Source organism: Dendrobates tinctorius, unplaced genomic scaffold, assembly GCF_039654945.1.
Source record: "Dendrobates tinctorius isolate UK_male_01 unplaced genomic scaffold, ASM3965494v1 ptg000342l, whole genome shotgun sequence".
NCBI lineage: Eukaryota > Metazoa > Chordata > Amphibia > Anura > Dendrobatidae > Dendrobates > Dendrobates tinctorius.
Genome location: NW_027362008.1, coordinates 5,360,328 through 5,374,861, shown reverse-complemented (window position 1 = coordinate 5,374,861; position 14,534 = coordinate 5,360,328). Strand labels below are relative to the sequence as shown.

The window sequence follows — 14,534 nt, the reverse complement described above, 5'->3', positions numbered from 1 at the left end:
CCTGGCTTTTTTATGTCTCGGGGTAAGAAGTGGGGTCTTCCTGGGTCTCCTACCATACAGTCCCTTTTCATTCAGACGCTGACGGATAGTACGGGTTGACACTGTTGTACCCTCGGACTGCAGGGCAGCTTGAACTTGTTAGGATGTTAGTCGAGGTTCTTTATCCAACATCTGCACAATCTTGCGTTATTATTATTATTATTATTTATTGTTATAGCGCCATTTATTCCATGGCGCTTTACATGTGAGGGGGGTATACATAAAAACAAGTACAATAATCTTAAACAATACAAGTCATAACTGGTACAGGAGGAGAGAGGACCCTGCCCGCGAGGGCTCACAATCTTCAAGGGATGGGTGATAATACAGTAGGCGAGGGTAGAGCTGGTCGTGCAGCGGTTTGGTCGATCGGTGGTTACTGCAGGTTGTAGGCTTGTCGGAAGAGGTGGGTCTTCAGGCTCTTTTTGAAGGTTTCGATGGTAGGTGAGAGTCTGATATGTTGTGGTAGAGAGTTCCAGAGTAGGGGTGATGCGCGAGAGAAATCTTGTATGCGATTGTGGGAAGAGGAGATAAGAGGGGAGTAGAGAAGGAGATCTTGTGAGGATCGGAGGTTGCGTGCAGGAAAGTACCGGGAGACGAGGTCACAGATGTATGGAGGAGACAAGTTGTGGATGGCTTTGTATGTCATGGTTAGGGTTTTGTAATGGAGTCTCTGGGCAATTGGGAGCCAGTGAAGGGATTGACAGAGGGGAGAAGCTGGGGAATAGCGGGGGGACAGGTGGATTAGTCGGGCAGCAGAGTTTAGAATAGATTGGAGGGGTGTGAGAGTGTTTGAGGGGAGGCCGCAGAGCATGAGGTTGCAGTAGTCAAGGCGAGAGATGATGAGGGCATGGACTATGGTTTTTGCAGATTCTTGGGTGAGGAATGAACGGATGCGTGAAATATTTTTGAGTTGAAGTCGGCAGGAAGTGGAAAGGGTTTGGATATGTGGTTTGAAGGAGAGATCAGCATCAAGGATTACTCCGAGGCAGCGAGCTTGTGGGACTGGGGAGAGTGGGCAGTCATTTACTGTAATTGATAGGTTCGTAGGGGGGGTCACGTGAGATGGGGGAAAGATGATGAATTCTGTTTTGTCCATGTTGAGTTTCAGATATCTAGTGGAGAAGAAGGATGAAATAGTGGACAGACATTGAGGGATTCTGGTTAGTAGGGAGGTGATATCTGGTCCAGAGATGTAGATCTGTGTGTCATCAGCATAAAGATGATACTGAAAGCCATGAGATTCTATGAGCTGTCCCAGGCCAAAGGTGTAAATAGAGAACAGCAGGGGCCCTAGGACTGAACCTTGTGGGACTCCGACAGATAGGGGGCGAGGTGAGGAGGTGGTGTGTGAGTGGGAGACGCTGAATGTCCGGTCTGTTAGGTATGATGAGATCCAGGAGAGGGCCAAGTCTGTGATGCCGATGGATGAGAGGGTCTGTAATAATAGGGAATGGTCCACTGTGTCAAAGGCAGCCGACAGGTCCAGGAGGAGGAGGACAGAGTAGTGTCGCTTGCTCTTGGCAGTTAAGAGGTCATTGGTGACCTTAGTAAGGGCAGTTTCAGTGGAGTGGTGTGACCGGAAGCCAGATTGTAAGCGGTCGAAGAGGGAGCAAGAAGAGAGATGGGAGGACAGTTCAAGGTAGACGTGTTGTTCCAGTAGCTTGGAGGCGTATGGGAGAAGTGATATAGGGCGATAGCTAGATACAGAGGATGGGTCAAGAGAGGGCTTTTTGAGGATAGGTGTGATGGAGGCATGTTTAAAGCTTGAGGGGAAAACACCAGTTGTTAGTGATAGGTTGAAGAGATGGGTTAGGGTTGGGATGAAGACTGTGGTGAGGTTCGGGATGAAGTGGGATGGGATCGGGTCGAGTGCACAGGTGGTGAGATGTGATCTTGAGAGTAGAGTGGAGAGTCGATCTTCTGTAATGGTGGAGAAGTTGGTTTTGAAGGTGGAGGGCTGGGAAGTCGGGAGGAAGGGCTCTGGGGGTTGTTGACCAAAACTGTCCCTGATGTTATCAATTTTCTGCTTGAAAAATGAGGCAAAGTCTTCAGCTGAGATGAGTGGGGAGGGAGGAGGTGCTGGGGGGCGGAGGAGAGAATTGAAGGTGTTGAATAACTGTTTAGGGTTGTGAGACAGGGAGGATATGAGAGATGAGAAGTAGGTTTGTTTAGCTGTGGCGAGTGTGGTCTTGAAAGTAGTGAGGGACTGTTTGAATGCGATGAAATGCTCGTTGGAGTGGGATCTTTTCCATCTGCGCTCAGCAGCCCTGGAAGCTCGCCTCAGCTCTTTGGTCAGGCTGGTGTGCCAGGGCTGTCTGTTGATTTTGCGAGTTTTGGTATGTGTAAGTGGGGCAGCGGATTCCAAAGCTACAGCTATTGTGGTGTTATATAGAGCGGCAGCGTCATCCGCATTGTGTAAGGAACTTATATCTGTAAGAGGGAGGAGGGATTCGGAGAATGAGTGTAGGTCAAGGTGTTTAAGATTCCTGCGAGGGTGTGAAAGTTTGTGGGGTGGGGATTGTAGACATGGAGTGAAGAGGGAAGAGAATGTGAGCAGGTTGTGGTCAGAGAGAGGAAGAGGTGAGTTAGAGAGGTTAGATAGGGAGCAGATGCGGGTGAAGATGAGGTCCAGTGTGTGGCCATCTTTGTGGGTGGCTGTAGAAGACCATTGAGTGAGGCCGAAGGAGGAAGTGAGAGATAGAAGTTTAGTGGCAGCTGAGAGGGAAGTGTCAATGGGGATGTTGAAGTCGCCCATGATGATAGTAGGGATGTCCGCGGAAAGGAAATGAAGTAACCAGGTGGTGAAGTGGTCAAAGAAGGTGGTGGCTGGCCCTGGGGGGCGGTAGATGACAGCCAGTTGGAGGTTGGAGGGGGAGTAGATGCGCACAGAGTGCACCTCAAAGGAAGGGAGGGTAACAGAGGGTGGCAGTGGGATTGGGGTGAAGGAGCAGGTATCTGACAGGAGAAAACCAACTCCTCCACCATGTTTGCTGCTGGGGCGGGGGGTGTGAGAAAGGTGGAAGCCGCCATACGAAAGTGCAGCAGGAGAGGCTGTGTCAGAAGGGGTGAGCCAGGTTTCGGTGATGGCGAGGAAGGAGAGTTTGGTAGTAACGAAAAGATCATGGATGTAGGAAAGCTTGTTGCAGACAGAGCGAGCGTTCCACAGAGCTCCTGTTAGTGGGACTGGGGAAGCGGGGGCTGGGTGAATGGGTATAAGGTTGGAGAGGTTACGGAAGGTTGTGATAGAGCGTGGATGGGAGGTAGAAATGACTGTGGGAATGTGGTGAGGAGGACCAGGATTTGGAGAGATATCACCAGCAGTGAGAAGGAGCAGAGAAAGTGTTACCAGGTGGGAGCAGGAGAGGGCATGAGGGGGCTGTCTGTGTTTGGAGACAGAGGATTGTATGTTAAGGAACAGTTTTGAGGCGGAGGTGAGGTGGATGGGGAGGATTGAAGAAGAGATGAACAGTTCCTTACTAGGAGTAGGGATTAGGGGAATTAGCAGAAAGTGAAGGATTATTGGGGTGAAAGTGAAAACAAACAGAAACATTGTTTACAGTGACTGTGTCCAGTTACCTTCAGTTCCCTTCTGGTTCACTTCTGGTTTTAATTCTTAAATTAATCTTCACACTTCTAGCACACACTTATAGCAATCACAATGCAGACTGAAGTCTATGCAGACTTGTACTCTGCAATATATGTACAACTAAGTGCAGTCAGGTGTGAAGCAGAGAGGAGTGGTCTCTGCTCATCTTGGCCAGACAATTAAGAGTGGACCAGATGTATATGATCAAGCCAGAGTAAACAAGGTCATAAATAACACTGGGGTAAGCTGGGGTTAGCTGAAAGGCATACCATGTGAATGCTAGGTGCAGAGGCAAGTCTATGTGCAAAGCTGGGTGACGCACTGTGTGTCCTTCATAGACAGACAGCAGGAGAGCAGGAGAGCTGGGTGGATGGACATACCATGTGAATGCTAGGTGCAGAGGCAAGTCTATGTGCAAAGCTGGGTGACGCACTGTGTGTCCTTCATAGACAGACAGCAGGAGAGCAGGAGAGCTGGGTGGATGGACATACCATGTGAATGCTAGGTGCAGAGGCAAGTCTATGTGCAAAGCTGGGTGACGCACTGTGTGTCCTTCATAGACAGACAGCAGGAGAGCAGGAGAGCTGGGTGGATGGACATACCATGTGAATGCTAGGTGCAGAGGCAAGTCTATGTGCAAAGCTGGGTGACGCACTGTGTGTCCTTCATAGACAGACAGCAGGAGAGCAGGAGAGCTGGGTGGATGGACATACCATGTGAATGCTAGGTGCAGAGGCAAGTCTATGTGCAAAGCTGGGTGACGCACTGTGTGTCCTTCATAGACAGACAGCAGGAGAGCAGGAGAGCTGGGTGGATGGACATACCATGTGAATGCTAGGTGCAGAGGCAAGTCTATGTGCAAAGCTGGGTGACGCACTGTGTGTCCTTCATAGACAGACAGCAGGAGAGCAGGAGAGCTGGGTGGATGGACATACCATGTGAATGCTAGGTGCAGAGGCAAGTCTATGTGCAAAGCTGGGTGACGCACTGTGTGTCCTTCATAGACAGACAGCAGGAGAGCTGGGTGGATGGACATACCATGTGAATGCTAGGTGCAGAGGCAAGTCTATGTGCAAAGCTGGGTGACGCACTGTGTGTCCTTCATAGACAGACAGCAGGAGAGCAGGAGAGCTGGGTGGATGGACATACCATGTGAATGCTAGGTGCAGAGGCAAGTCTATGTGCAAAGCTGGGTGACGCACTGTGTGTCCTTCATAGACAGACAGCAGGAGAGCTGGGTGGATGGACATACCATGTGAATGCTAGGTGCAGAGGCAAGTCTATGTGCAAAGCTGGGTGACGCACTGTGTGTCCTTCATAGACAGACAGCAGGAGAGCAGGAGAGCTGGGTGGATGGACATACCTGTCGGAAGAATAGAGATGCTTGTTAGAGTGCGATGGTGGCAGGTAGCAGGGCACAGTCTGTATTCATCCTTCTGGTTTTAATTCTTAAATTAATCTTCACACTTCTAGCACACACTTATAGCAATCACAATGCAGACTTGTACTCTGCAATATATGTACAACTAAGTGCAGTCAGGTGTGAAGCAGAGAGGAGTGGTCTCTGCTCATCTTGGCCAGACAATTAAGAGTGGACCAGATGTATATGATCAAGCCAGAGTAAACAAGGTCATAAATAACACTGGGGTAAGCTGGGGTTAGCTGAAAGGCATACCATGTGAATGCTAGGTGCAGAGGCAAGTCTATGTGCAAAGCTGGGTGACGCACTGTGTGTCCTTCATAGACAGACAGCAGGAGAGCAGGAGAGCTGGGTGGATGGACATACCATGTGAATGCTAGGTGCAGAGGCAAGTCTATGTGCAAAGCTGGGTGACGCACTGTGTGTCCTTCATAGACAGACAGCAGGAGAGCAGGAGAGCTGGGTGGATGGACATACCTGTCGGAAGAATAGAGATGCTTGTTAGAGTGCGATGGTGGCAGGTAGCAGGGCACAGTCTGTATACATCCATGCGTTGAAATCTCTTGTCAATTTTTCTTTTCCGTCCACATCTAGGGAGGTTAGCCACAGTGCCATGGGCTTTACACTTCTTGATGACACTGCGCACGGTAGACACAGGAACATTCAGGTCTTTGGAGATGGACTTGTAGCCTTGAGATTGCTCATGCTTCCTCACAATTTGGTTTCTCAAGTCCTCAGACAGTTCTTTGGTCTTCTTTCTTTTCTCCATGCTCAATGTGGTACACACAAGGACACAGGACAGAGGTGGAGTCAACTTTAATCCATGTCAACTGGCTGCAAGTGTGATTTAGTTATTGCCAACACCTGTTAGGTGCCACAGGTAAGTTACAGGTGCTGCTAATTACACAAATTAGAGAAGCATCACAGGATTTTTCGAACAGTGCCAATACTTTTGTCCACCCTCTTTTTTCTGTTTGGTGTGGAATTATATCCAATTTGGCTTTAGGACAATTATTTTTGTGTTTTTTCATTTAAGACAAATTAAATGAAGATAATACCAAAGAATTTGTGTTTGCAATCATTTTCAGGAAGAAACTGAATATTATCTGACAAAATTGCAGGGGTGTCAATACTTTTGGCCATAACTGTATGAGGGGGTTGAACACTTTGTGTGTGTGTGTGTATATATATTATATACACACACACAAAGTCTTTTCTCTTTCCCGATTTCCTATTCTTTTGCATATTTGTCACTTAAATGTTTCAGATCCCCAAACAAATGTAAATATTGGACAATGATAACACAATGCAGTTTTTAAATGAAGGTCTTTATTATTAAGGGATAAAGAAATCCAAACCTACAGGGCCCTGTGTGAAAAGTGATTGCCCCCTAAACCTAATAACTGGTTGGGCCGCCCTTGTCAGCAACAACTGCAATGAAGGAATTTTGCAGAATTGTTGTAATTCAGCCACATTGGAGGTTTCCGAGCATGAACCGCCTTTTAAGGTGGTCATGTCACAGTGTCTCGATCGGATTAAGGTCAAGACTTTGATTAGGTCACTCCAAAATCTTAATTTTGTTTTTCATAAAATGCCCTGTGATCAGGATTTTTGTGCTCAGTGACTACAGGCAGTGTCAGGTCGGCACAGTTATACTGATTACAATGAAACCATGGGTGATGAAATCCGTCTTGTGGTTGTTGTTTAATCTTTATTTGTAGTTTTCAGTTAGTGAGATTCTCGGGCTTCGGTTGGGCCTGTGGGCGGGGTTTTATGTGGTGATCTTCTTATGTATGCATGTTTATGGGCTTATGACACGTCTCTGATCCTTCAGGGACCTGCCCCCTATTTTACATACTACATACTACATAGAATATTGTGTTGGGAAAGAAAAAAATTAACATTCATTACACCGGTGCCTGCGCTTTAGCATTTTTTTTCCACCATAATATTCTATGCAGTATGTAAAACCAGGGGCAGGAGCCCATAAGCATGCGTACGTAAGCAGAGCACCACATAAAGCCCCGCCCACAGGCTGCCCCAAAGTCCAATAATTACAAATACAGATTAAACAACAACCACAAGACTGATTTCATCACCCATGGTTTCATTATAATCAGCATAATGGCGCCGACCTGACACTGTCTGGAGTTCCTGCTGACAGGTTCGCTTTAAGCCATTCAGAGGTGGACTTGTCAGTGTGTTTTGAATCATCCTGCTTCAGGACTTGAGGTCATGAAGAGATGGCCGGACATTCTCCTTCAGTATTTTTTGGTAGACAAGAGAATTCATGGTTCTATTTACCACAGCAAGTCTTTCCATGTCCTCAAGCAGCAACACAGCCCCAGACCATCACACTACCACCACCATATTTTACTGTTGGTATGATGTTCCCTTTCTGAAATGTTGTGTTACTTCTACGCCAGATGTAATGGTACATACCCCTTCGAAAAAGTTCAGATTTTGTCTCTTTAGTCCACAGAGTATTCTCCCAAAAGTCTTGAGGATAATCAAGATGTTTTCTGGCAAAACTGGATGTTGTTGTGGGGTGTTTTTCATCTCTTGGATGAGTCATCGCTGCGCTCTTGGGATAATTTTGGTCAGATTGCCACTCCTGGGAAGGTTGTCCACTGTTCCATGTTTTTGCTATTTGAGGATAATGGTGTGGTTTGATGGGGTCTGAAAGCTTTAGAAATGGCTTTAGAACCTTTTCCAGACTGATAGATCTCAATTACTTTGTTTTTCATTTGTTTCATAAATAAATTTTTTGGCTTGCGGCATGATGTCTAGTTTTTGAGGAGCTCTTGCTCTTCTTTACTTTGTCAGACAGGTCCTATTTAACTGGTTTCTTGATTGAGAACAGGTGTGTCAGTAATCAGGTCAGGGCATGGCTACATAAATTGAACTAAGCTTTCCAAAGATGTGATAAATCACAGTTAATTTATGTTTTAAGGGGGGAGGGGGTAATTGCTTTTTTACACAGGACCCTGTAGGTTTGGATTTCTTTTCCCCTTAATAATGAAGACCTTCATTTATAAACCGCATTTTGTGATTATTTGTGTTATCTCTATCTAATATTTACATTTTTTGGTGATCAGGAACATTTAAGTGTAAGAAACATGCAAAAGAATAGGAATTTAGAAAGGGAGCAAACACTTTTTCACACAAGGAAGTTCACCAATTGCCATATTGGGATATAATAAAATAATAATTAAGAAAAACTGGTGTAGGTTCTCCTGTATTTTTTGCTAACTAGCCAGGCAAAACTCACAGCTGGGGGCTGCAACCCTCAGCTTCAGCAAGGCTGGTTATCAAGCATAGAGGGGTCCCCACGCTGTATTTAATCATTTAAATAAATAATTAAAAAAACGGTGTGGGGTTCGGCCCCATTTTTTTACAACCAGCCTTGCTAAAGCAAACAGCTTGGGACTGGCATTCTCAGGCTGGTAAGGGGCCATGGAAATCCCCCCCCCCCACTAGCCTAAAAATAGCAGTCTGTAGCTGCCCAGAAAAGGCACATCTATTAGATGTGCCAAGTCTAGCGCTTTGCCCGGCTCTTCCCACTTGCCCTTTAGCTGTGGCCAGTGGGTTTCATATTTGTCGGGTTGATGTCTCCTTTGTATTGTCTGGTGACATCAAGCCCACGGATTAGTAATGGAGAGACGTCTATAAGACACCCATCCATTACTAATCCTATAGTCACATTGTAAAAAAACACAGACACCCAGAAAAAAGTCCTTTAATTGAAAGAATGAAGCAGACTCCTTTAATAATCTTAATTAAACCATACTTACAACCTCGCCTAATTCCACCGAAGCCCTTGATCTCCTGTAATAAAAGTAAACTAAAAAAATAACAATATACCCTACCTGTCCGTTGTTCTGTCCCACGCAGTAATCCGTGTCTGGGGAATAAACCGTTTTCAACCTTGGATGGTGCCAAGATGCAACCGTCCAGGCTGAGAACCACTGGTAAATGAGCTGCTACGAGCGCAGCCTCAGTGATCAATACTGACATTGTCGAAGTTATGTCCGGTCACTGAGGCTCCGTTCCCAGCTGGGCTGAACTGCGGTGACCTGGGTGAGATCCCCGCTGGTGTGTGTGAATATACGCAATGTATGTATATTCATGTGTATGTGCGGTGTGTGTGTATATGAATATATATATAAATAAAAATGTGTATATGCAGTGTGTGTGTATATTCATGTGTATGTACATTTTTGCCAGAGGCGCGCAGCCCTTGTAAGATTCCTGATTTATTAGGTGGTGTGCGCCTTTTAATGAATAGGGGGCATCTTACTCCAGTGGTCCCGTTTATTCAGAATGCGCCTGCACAACGTCTCTCAATGTATCACGGCCACTGTTCTCGGCAGCACATCGCCCGCTGTAAACAGGAGATGTGCTGCCGATGACATGTTTGGGGACAGAGTGAACTATTAGTGATCGTTCTAAGCCCATTGTTCTTCATCAGCCAGTGTAAAGAGGAGATTGTGGTACGTGAAAAAAAGGAAATAGGATCTCATGTCGTTCTTAATAAAATTCAAGGTTTGGAGAGTTATGCAGAATGTGATGACATGATATTTGAATACCAGTTGATATTTTTGTTACAGTATAAATGTAGGTTGTTGTTCGTGTGGGAAAAAAAAAAATAAGATCTCTCCTGAAAATCAGCAAAATGTAATATAAGATCCTGTCTTATTTTTGAAGAAACAAAGTATTATATCATTATAAAAAGTTTTTATTTCTCATATAGATGGAGGAAGATATTCTGATCCCTCAGACAATGAGGCGCGGACCTGGGATCTTCCCACCTCACCAGACCAGCGCTTGTCCAGAAGTCAGTCCGACATGTTCTCTCCTCAGACACCACTGGCTCTCCGCTCTCATGGTCCCTACTCTGACTTCTTACCTGACACTCCAGCCCGCTTCAATCCCTTCTCACAACGAGAAGATCTGAAAGGTGGAAGAATCAAACTCTACGACACCCCAAGCAAATCAGTGATTTCGCTAACGTTTGACCTTCCCCCACCAATGTCTTACCGGTTGAGCAGTCCAGTAACGCCTGAGCCCATGGTAGATGCCCAGTGTGAATTTTCTGACATGATGACAAGGCCGAGACGGTGCAGATCCCTTCCTTCCTCACCTGAAATTGTACGTAGAGAGAATTCGTGCCCCGTCACTACCCCAGTGCAAAGAAGTCATCGAGATAATGGAGAAAGCGGCAACTACTGGCACACGCCAGGCAGCACAGACACCCGGACATTGAATGGTTTCTTACCAGACCATTTTCAAAATTGTCTTCCCCAGGAGAACTCTCCCGACAATCTGCAATCCAATGGGATTTCCAGCTCTCGGTTAGATAAAGACTTGACTTTGAACCCCATTACTCAACCTGGCTACCCCCAAGGGAGAGCAATGCAGCCTATTGACCTGCAGACAATAATGGGCGATGTGAAAGAGATCCCTACAGAAGGCAGCATCCCACAGTATAATGTAGACAAGACCACAAGAAGTCCTCCATGTGGAGGTAACATGTTGCCAGAGCAGGAAACTTTAGATTCTTCTACTCGTGTCCATGAATGGAAGGATGATCGTTTCCAAAAAATTTCTGATTCAGGAGGCCGGAAACTTCAAGACAGATTGAAGGACTGGAGTAGAAAGTTGAAACCCATTGGAGGTTCATCAGGGGTACATCCAGACATGAATCACTCTGGGACAGGAGAACCCATGGATTGCTCAAGTAGTCCTGAGAGTACAGAAGAGAATACTTTCTGCAAAAGACCACCATTCTTACAAAACAATGGATCTCTTCTGGCTGCTTCCTCTTCTCCTCAATCCTCGACATCTTCCACACCCTCATCTTCCCGTTCCCCATCCCCTCCAGTCAGCACCTGGCAACTAGAGGCACAAAGTGTCCCGAACAGATTGAGCGTCTCAGACAACAACAATGTAGTAGGCAGTAAACCCATAAGGTGGGTCGGCCTGCTCAATCCACACCCAGTGGGTTCTCTGGAGGGTAATTTATGGGAAGGAAGCTTACCTGGCCTCGGCTGTGAAGGTGTGGAGAGCGATAGCATGGCTCCTCTCCACGCGTCTTCCAGCTCTGTCCTGGACCATGAGGACACGGTGTCTTGTCCCACCTGCTGTTTGGGGGGATTTAGTTTTATATCCATATGCCGAAGGTCACCCCCAGACACATCACGCTATCAGAACCTAAACTGTGAGGCGAGCCGAGGACTTATTCACACAGCACCGAGGCTCAGCTCTCCACGTCCAGGACCCAGTAGGAAGCTGCCGGAAGCACAGACTTAGTGGTGTGCTCATGAACTGATGCCTGAAATCCTATACAGCCATGTGCCCTGTGGTGGCTATGTTTACAGTATCCGGTTGACGTCTTTACTCGAGAATTTCTCTCAGCTTTACCTACGACCAGTGCAAACGAGGAATAGACAAAATGTACAAACAATGTCATGAGCATGAGGCACAAGCTTGGCTACGATCTATGGGTCTTCCCGGCATGTTTTTGTCTAGTACATTCTGGGACGCTGACCCTCATCCCTCTCCACTAGCTCTTATATCAGTATATTAACGGCAGGAATGATTGGCATGCAGTCTGCAGGTCCATGAGTCTAATACATAGAAATTTCTAGACCTCCGAATGAGATCTGCTGGAGTGTTATTGAATCCATATGTGCTTGTCATGGCCGAAAGGCCAATGCGCAACAGTCTTGCACAACTATCAGCAGCCTATCTATGTCACTGGAGCAGAGTGGCTGCTCGTCTTGCACGCTGCAGCGGCTGCTCGTCTTGCACGCTGCAGCTGGTCTTGCATGCTGCAGCTGGTGTTGCACGCTGCAGCGGCTGCTCGTCTTGCATGCTCCAGCTGGTCTTGCACACTGCAGCCGGAGCTTACCTTGCACAACACTGCAGCAGTTTGTAAGGTATGAAGCAGTTTCCAAGTATTAATAAAACTGCTGGGTGCTAAACCTAGATGAAATATAAATGGGATTTGAGAAAATGTGACACAATGACTGCTTGCTATTTGTTATTCCTTGAAGTGAAGTCTGGGTAATTTGTTCCTGTTGCCTGTTGGAGGTAGACATCTTTCTGTCAGTTTATTTTGAAATGATCTGTGATGTTTGGCACCCAAGTGTCTCAGAAATGGCAGAAATGCTGCTATGTTCGGGCAGATAATTGCTTCCTCCACATGAGGTAAGAGATGGAGACACTTATGGATAGATCGTGGGTGAATGGAGGTGATGATACTGATGTAAGGATGCTCGGCCGGTTGAGTGACCCCTGCCATTTCCATGACACACACTTCACCATACGATACCATATCTCCATGTAAACGCTGAGTGTCTGCGTAATCCCCACTGCTTTATACTGCAGTCACTCAGTCCTCAGCGCTCTGCTGCAATGCTTAGCGGGAGCTTTGGTTCAGTGCCCTTTAAACACTACATCTCCCACGATGCACTGCAGCACACTGCATTAGCATGCGGCAGCAGGGAAGTGAGAGGTGGATCTGTAAATGGAGTCTGGATGCGACAGGAGCATAAGACAGGTGAACTATTCAGTTGATCTGCGGCTTCAGAGCGCCCAGCTCCTGCAATCTTCAGCACTTTCGACAATCTTCTGTCCAATCATCTGCATTTTTAGGTTCTTCACTGTTTCCCCCTAAACAAGCACTTTATCCCACATGGACTTTCCTGCTGCCCGGTCCAGTCACCAGCGTGAAGCACTTTATGTCCCATCACTGGATTTTGTACAACGGTTTTGCCTTGATGAAAACTTTGGTGATGATGAAGTTTGTGACGGTGGTGGTGATGATGAGGGTCACGAAGATGGTGGTCGTGACCATGGTGGTGATGATGAGGGTCACGACGATGGTGGTCGTGACCATGGTGGTGATGATGAGGGTCACGACGATGGTGGTCGTGACCATGGTGGTGATAATGTGGGTCACGACGATGGTGGTCATGATGAGGATCACGACGATGGTTGGTGGTCGTGACCATGGTGGTGATGATGAGGGTCACAACGATGGTGGTTGTGACCGTGTTGGCAATGACCCGGTCCTTTTTCAATGACCTGCACTATGTCGTCTTGTTCCTGGTTTTGCTACTGAAACTTTTGGTGAACTAAAGCACTTAACCTCCCCAATGACCCATCCAAGCCGCACACTGCATACCCTGGTGCCAGTGTCACCCACTCACCCTTGCGTCCGGTTCACATTGCTTTGTACTACCTCAATGCATGTAACACTGATCCCCGCACTGTATTATCTAGAACATTCTGTAACCTTTATGTTTTTTTCTGTAACTTATAAACTCTGCAAAAACCCGCAAACTGGTTGACCCTGCCCCATATAGCGGGAGAGTCCAGCCATGGTATTTATTTGTGCATCTTTACTCTTTGGGTTTCCCTTCAGTTCTCTAAGTATCTCCATTGATCGGTGATCACAGATGGGTCTGAGTAAATATCCTTTCAGAGCAATATTAAGGGGCAGATAGGAAGATCCCCCCTTCTATGCAATCGGTCATTCCTGAGGCAGTGTTTTGCGCTGACCCATACCCCGATCCCTCCAGATGCCGATCTTCAGTATCTGCTCTAATTTCCCCTGCAACAGGCTGATTGACCCCCATTGACACAATAGATTTGTAGCAACCACCCCCTCAAAAAAAAAAAAGGGCTTCAATGTACCCAGCTGAACGGGTGTAGTCAGCCCCCACACATAGCCCCAGTAAGTGGGCGCTCACCCATCTACTTCTCCCCCATAAACATCCAGTTCTGGAATAGTCGGACCCCTCTGATGTTTTTGCCTTTGACCATTAAGGGCTTTTTGTATCTGCATTGCATCTGCACCCCACGCCTTCTGTTCATCATAACAATCCGCAATGGTGTTCGCTCTTGAAATTTTTGCAGCTTATTCTTTCCTTAAAAATCTCTTTTCCGTAATCCCTTCCCATGTAAATAAAGGTTTTTGTCCTGACCCCTGACCTTGTAACGATGCACTGCCGATTTGTGTTTATTTTCTTTGATTTTATTTTTGAAATGGTACCCAAAAAGAATGCGAGTAATATATACCAAGCTTATTTAAAATGTTCAATAAAATTATATATTACAAAAGACTGAGGTGTTGTGTGTTATTCCAGAACTGTGCCTAGTGTTATAGATCCGTGCCTAGGATTTTCATAGACCCACGCCTAGGGTTAACATAGAACCGTGCCTAGGGTTATCATAGACCCGTGCCTAGTGTTATCATAGACCCGTGCCTAGGATTATCATAGACCCGTGCCTAGTGTTATAGATCCGTGCCTAGTATTATAGATCCGTGCCTAGTGTTATCATAGACCCTTGCCTAGGATTATCATAGACCCGTGCCTAGTGTTATAGATCTGTGCCTAGTATTATAGATCCGTGCCTAGTGTTATCATAGACCCGTGCCTAGGGTTATCATAGACCCGTGCCTAGTGTTATAGATCC

At 46.5% G+C, this 14,534-nt stretch overlaps 1 protein-coding gene across 1 annotated transcript in view; it reads left to right on the top strand.

The window, feature by feature from the left end:
• The window catches only part of LOC141074885 (dual specificity testis-specific protein kinase 2-like), a 112,515-nt gene extending 98,336 nt beyond the window's left edge, over nucleotides 1-14,179 (top strand). Inside the window, exon 11 of the mRNA XM_073562193.1 lies at nucleotides 9,802-14,179. Coding sequence (XP_073418294.1) covers nucleotides 9,802-11,360 — 1,559 coding nt within the window. The 3' untranslated portion in view covers nucleotides 11,361-14,179. The remainder of the gene's footprint in view (nucleotides 1-9,801) is intronic.
• Nucleotides 14,180-14,534: the final 355 nt, after the last annotated feature.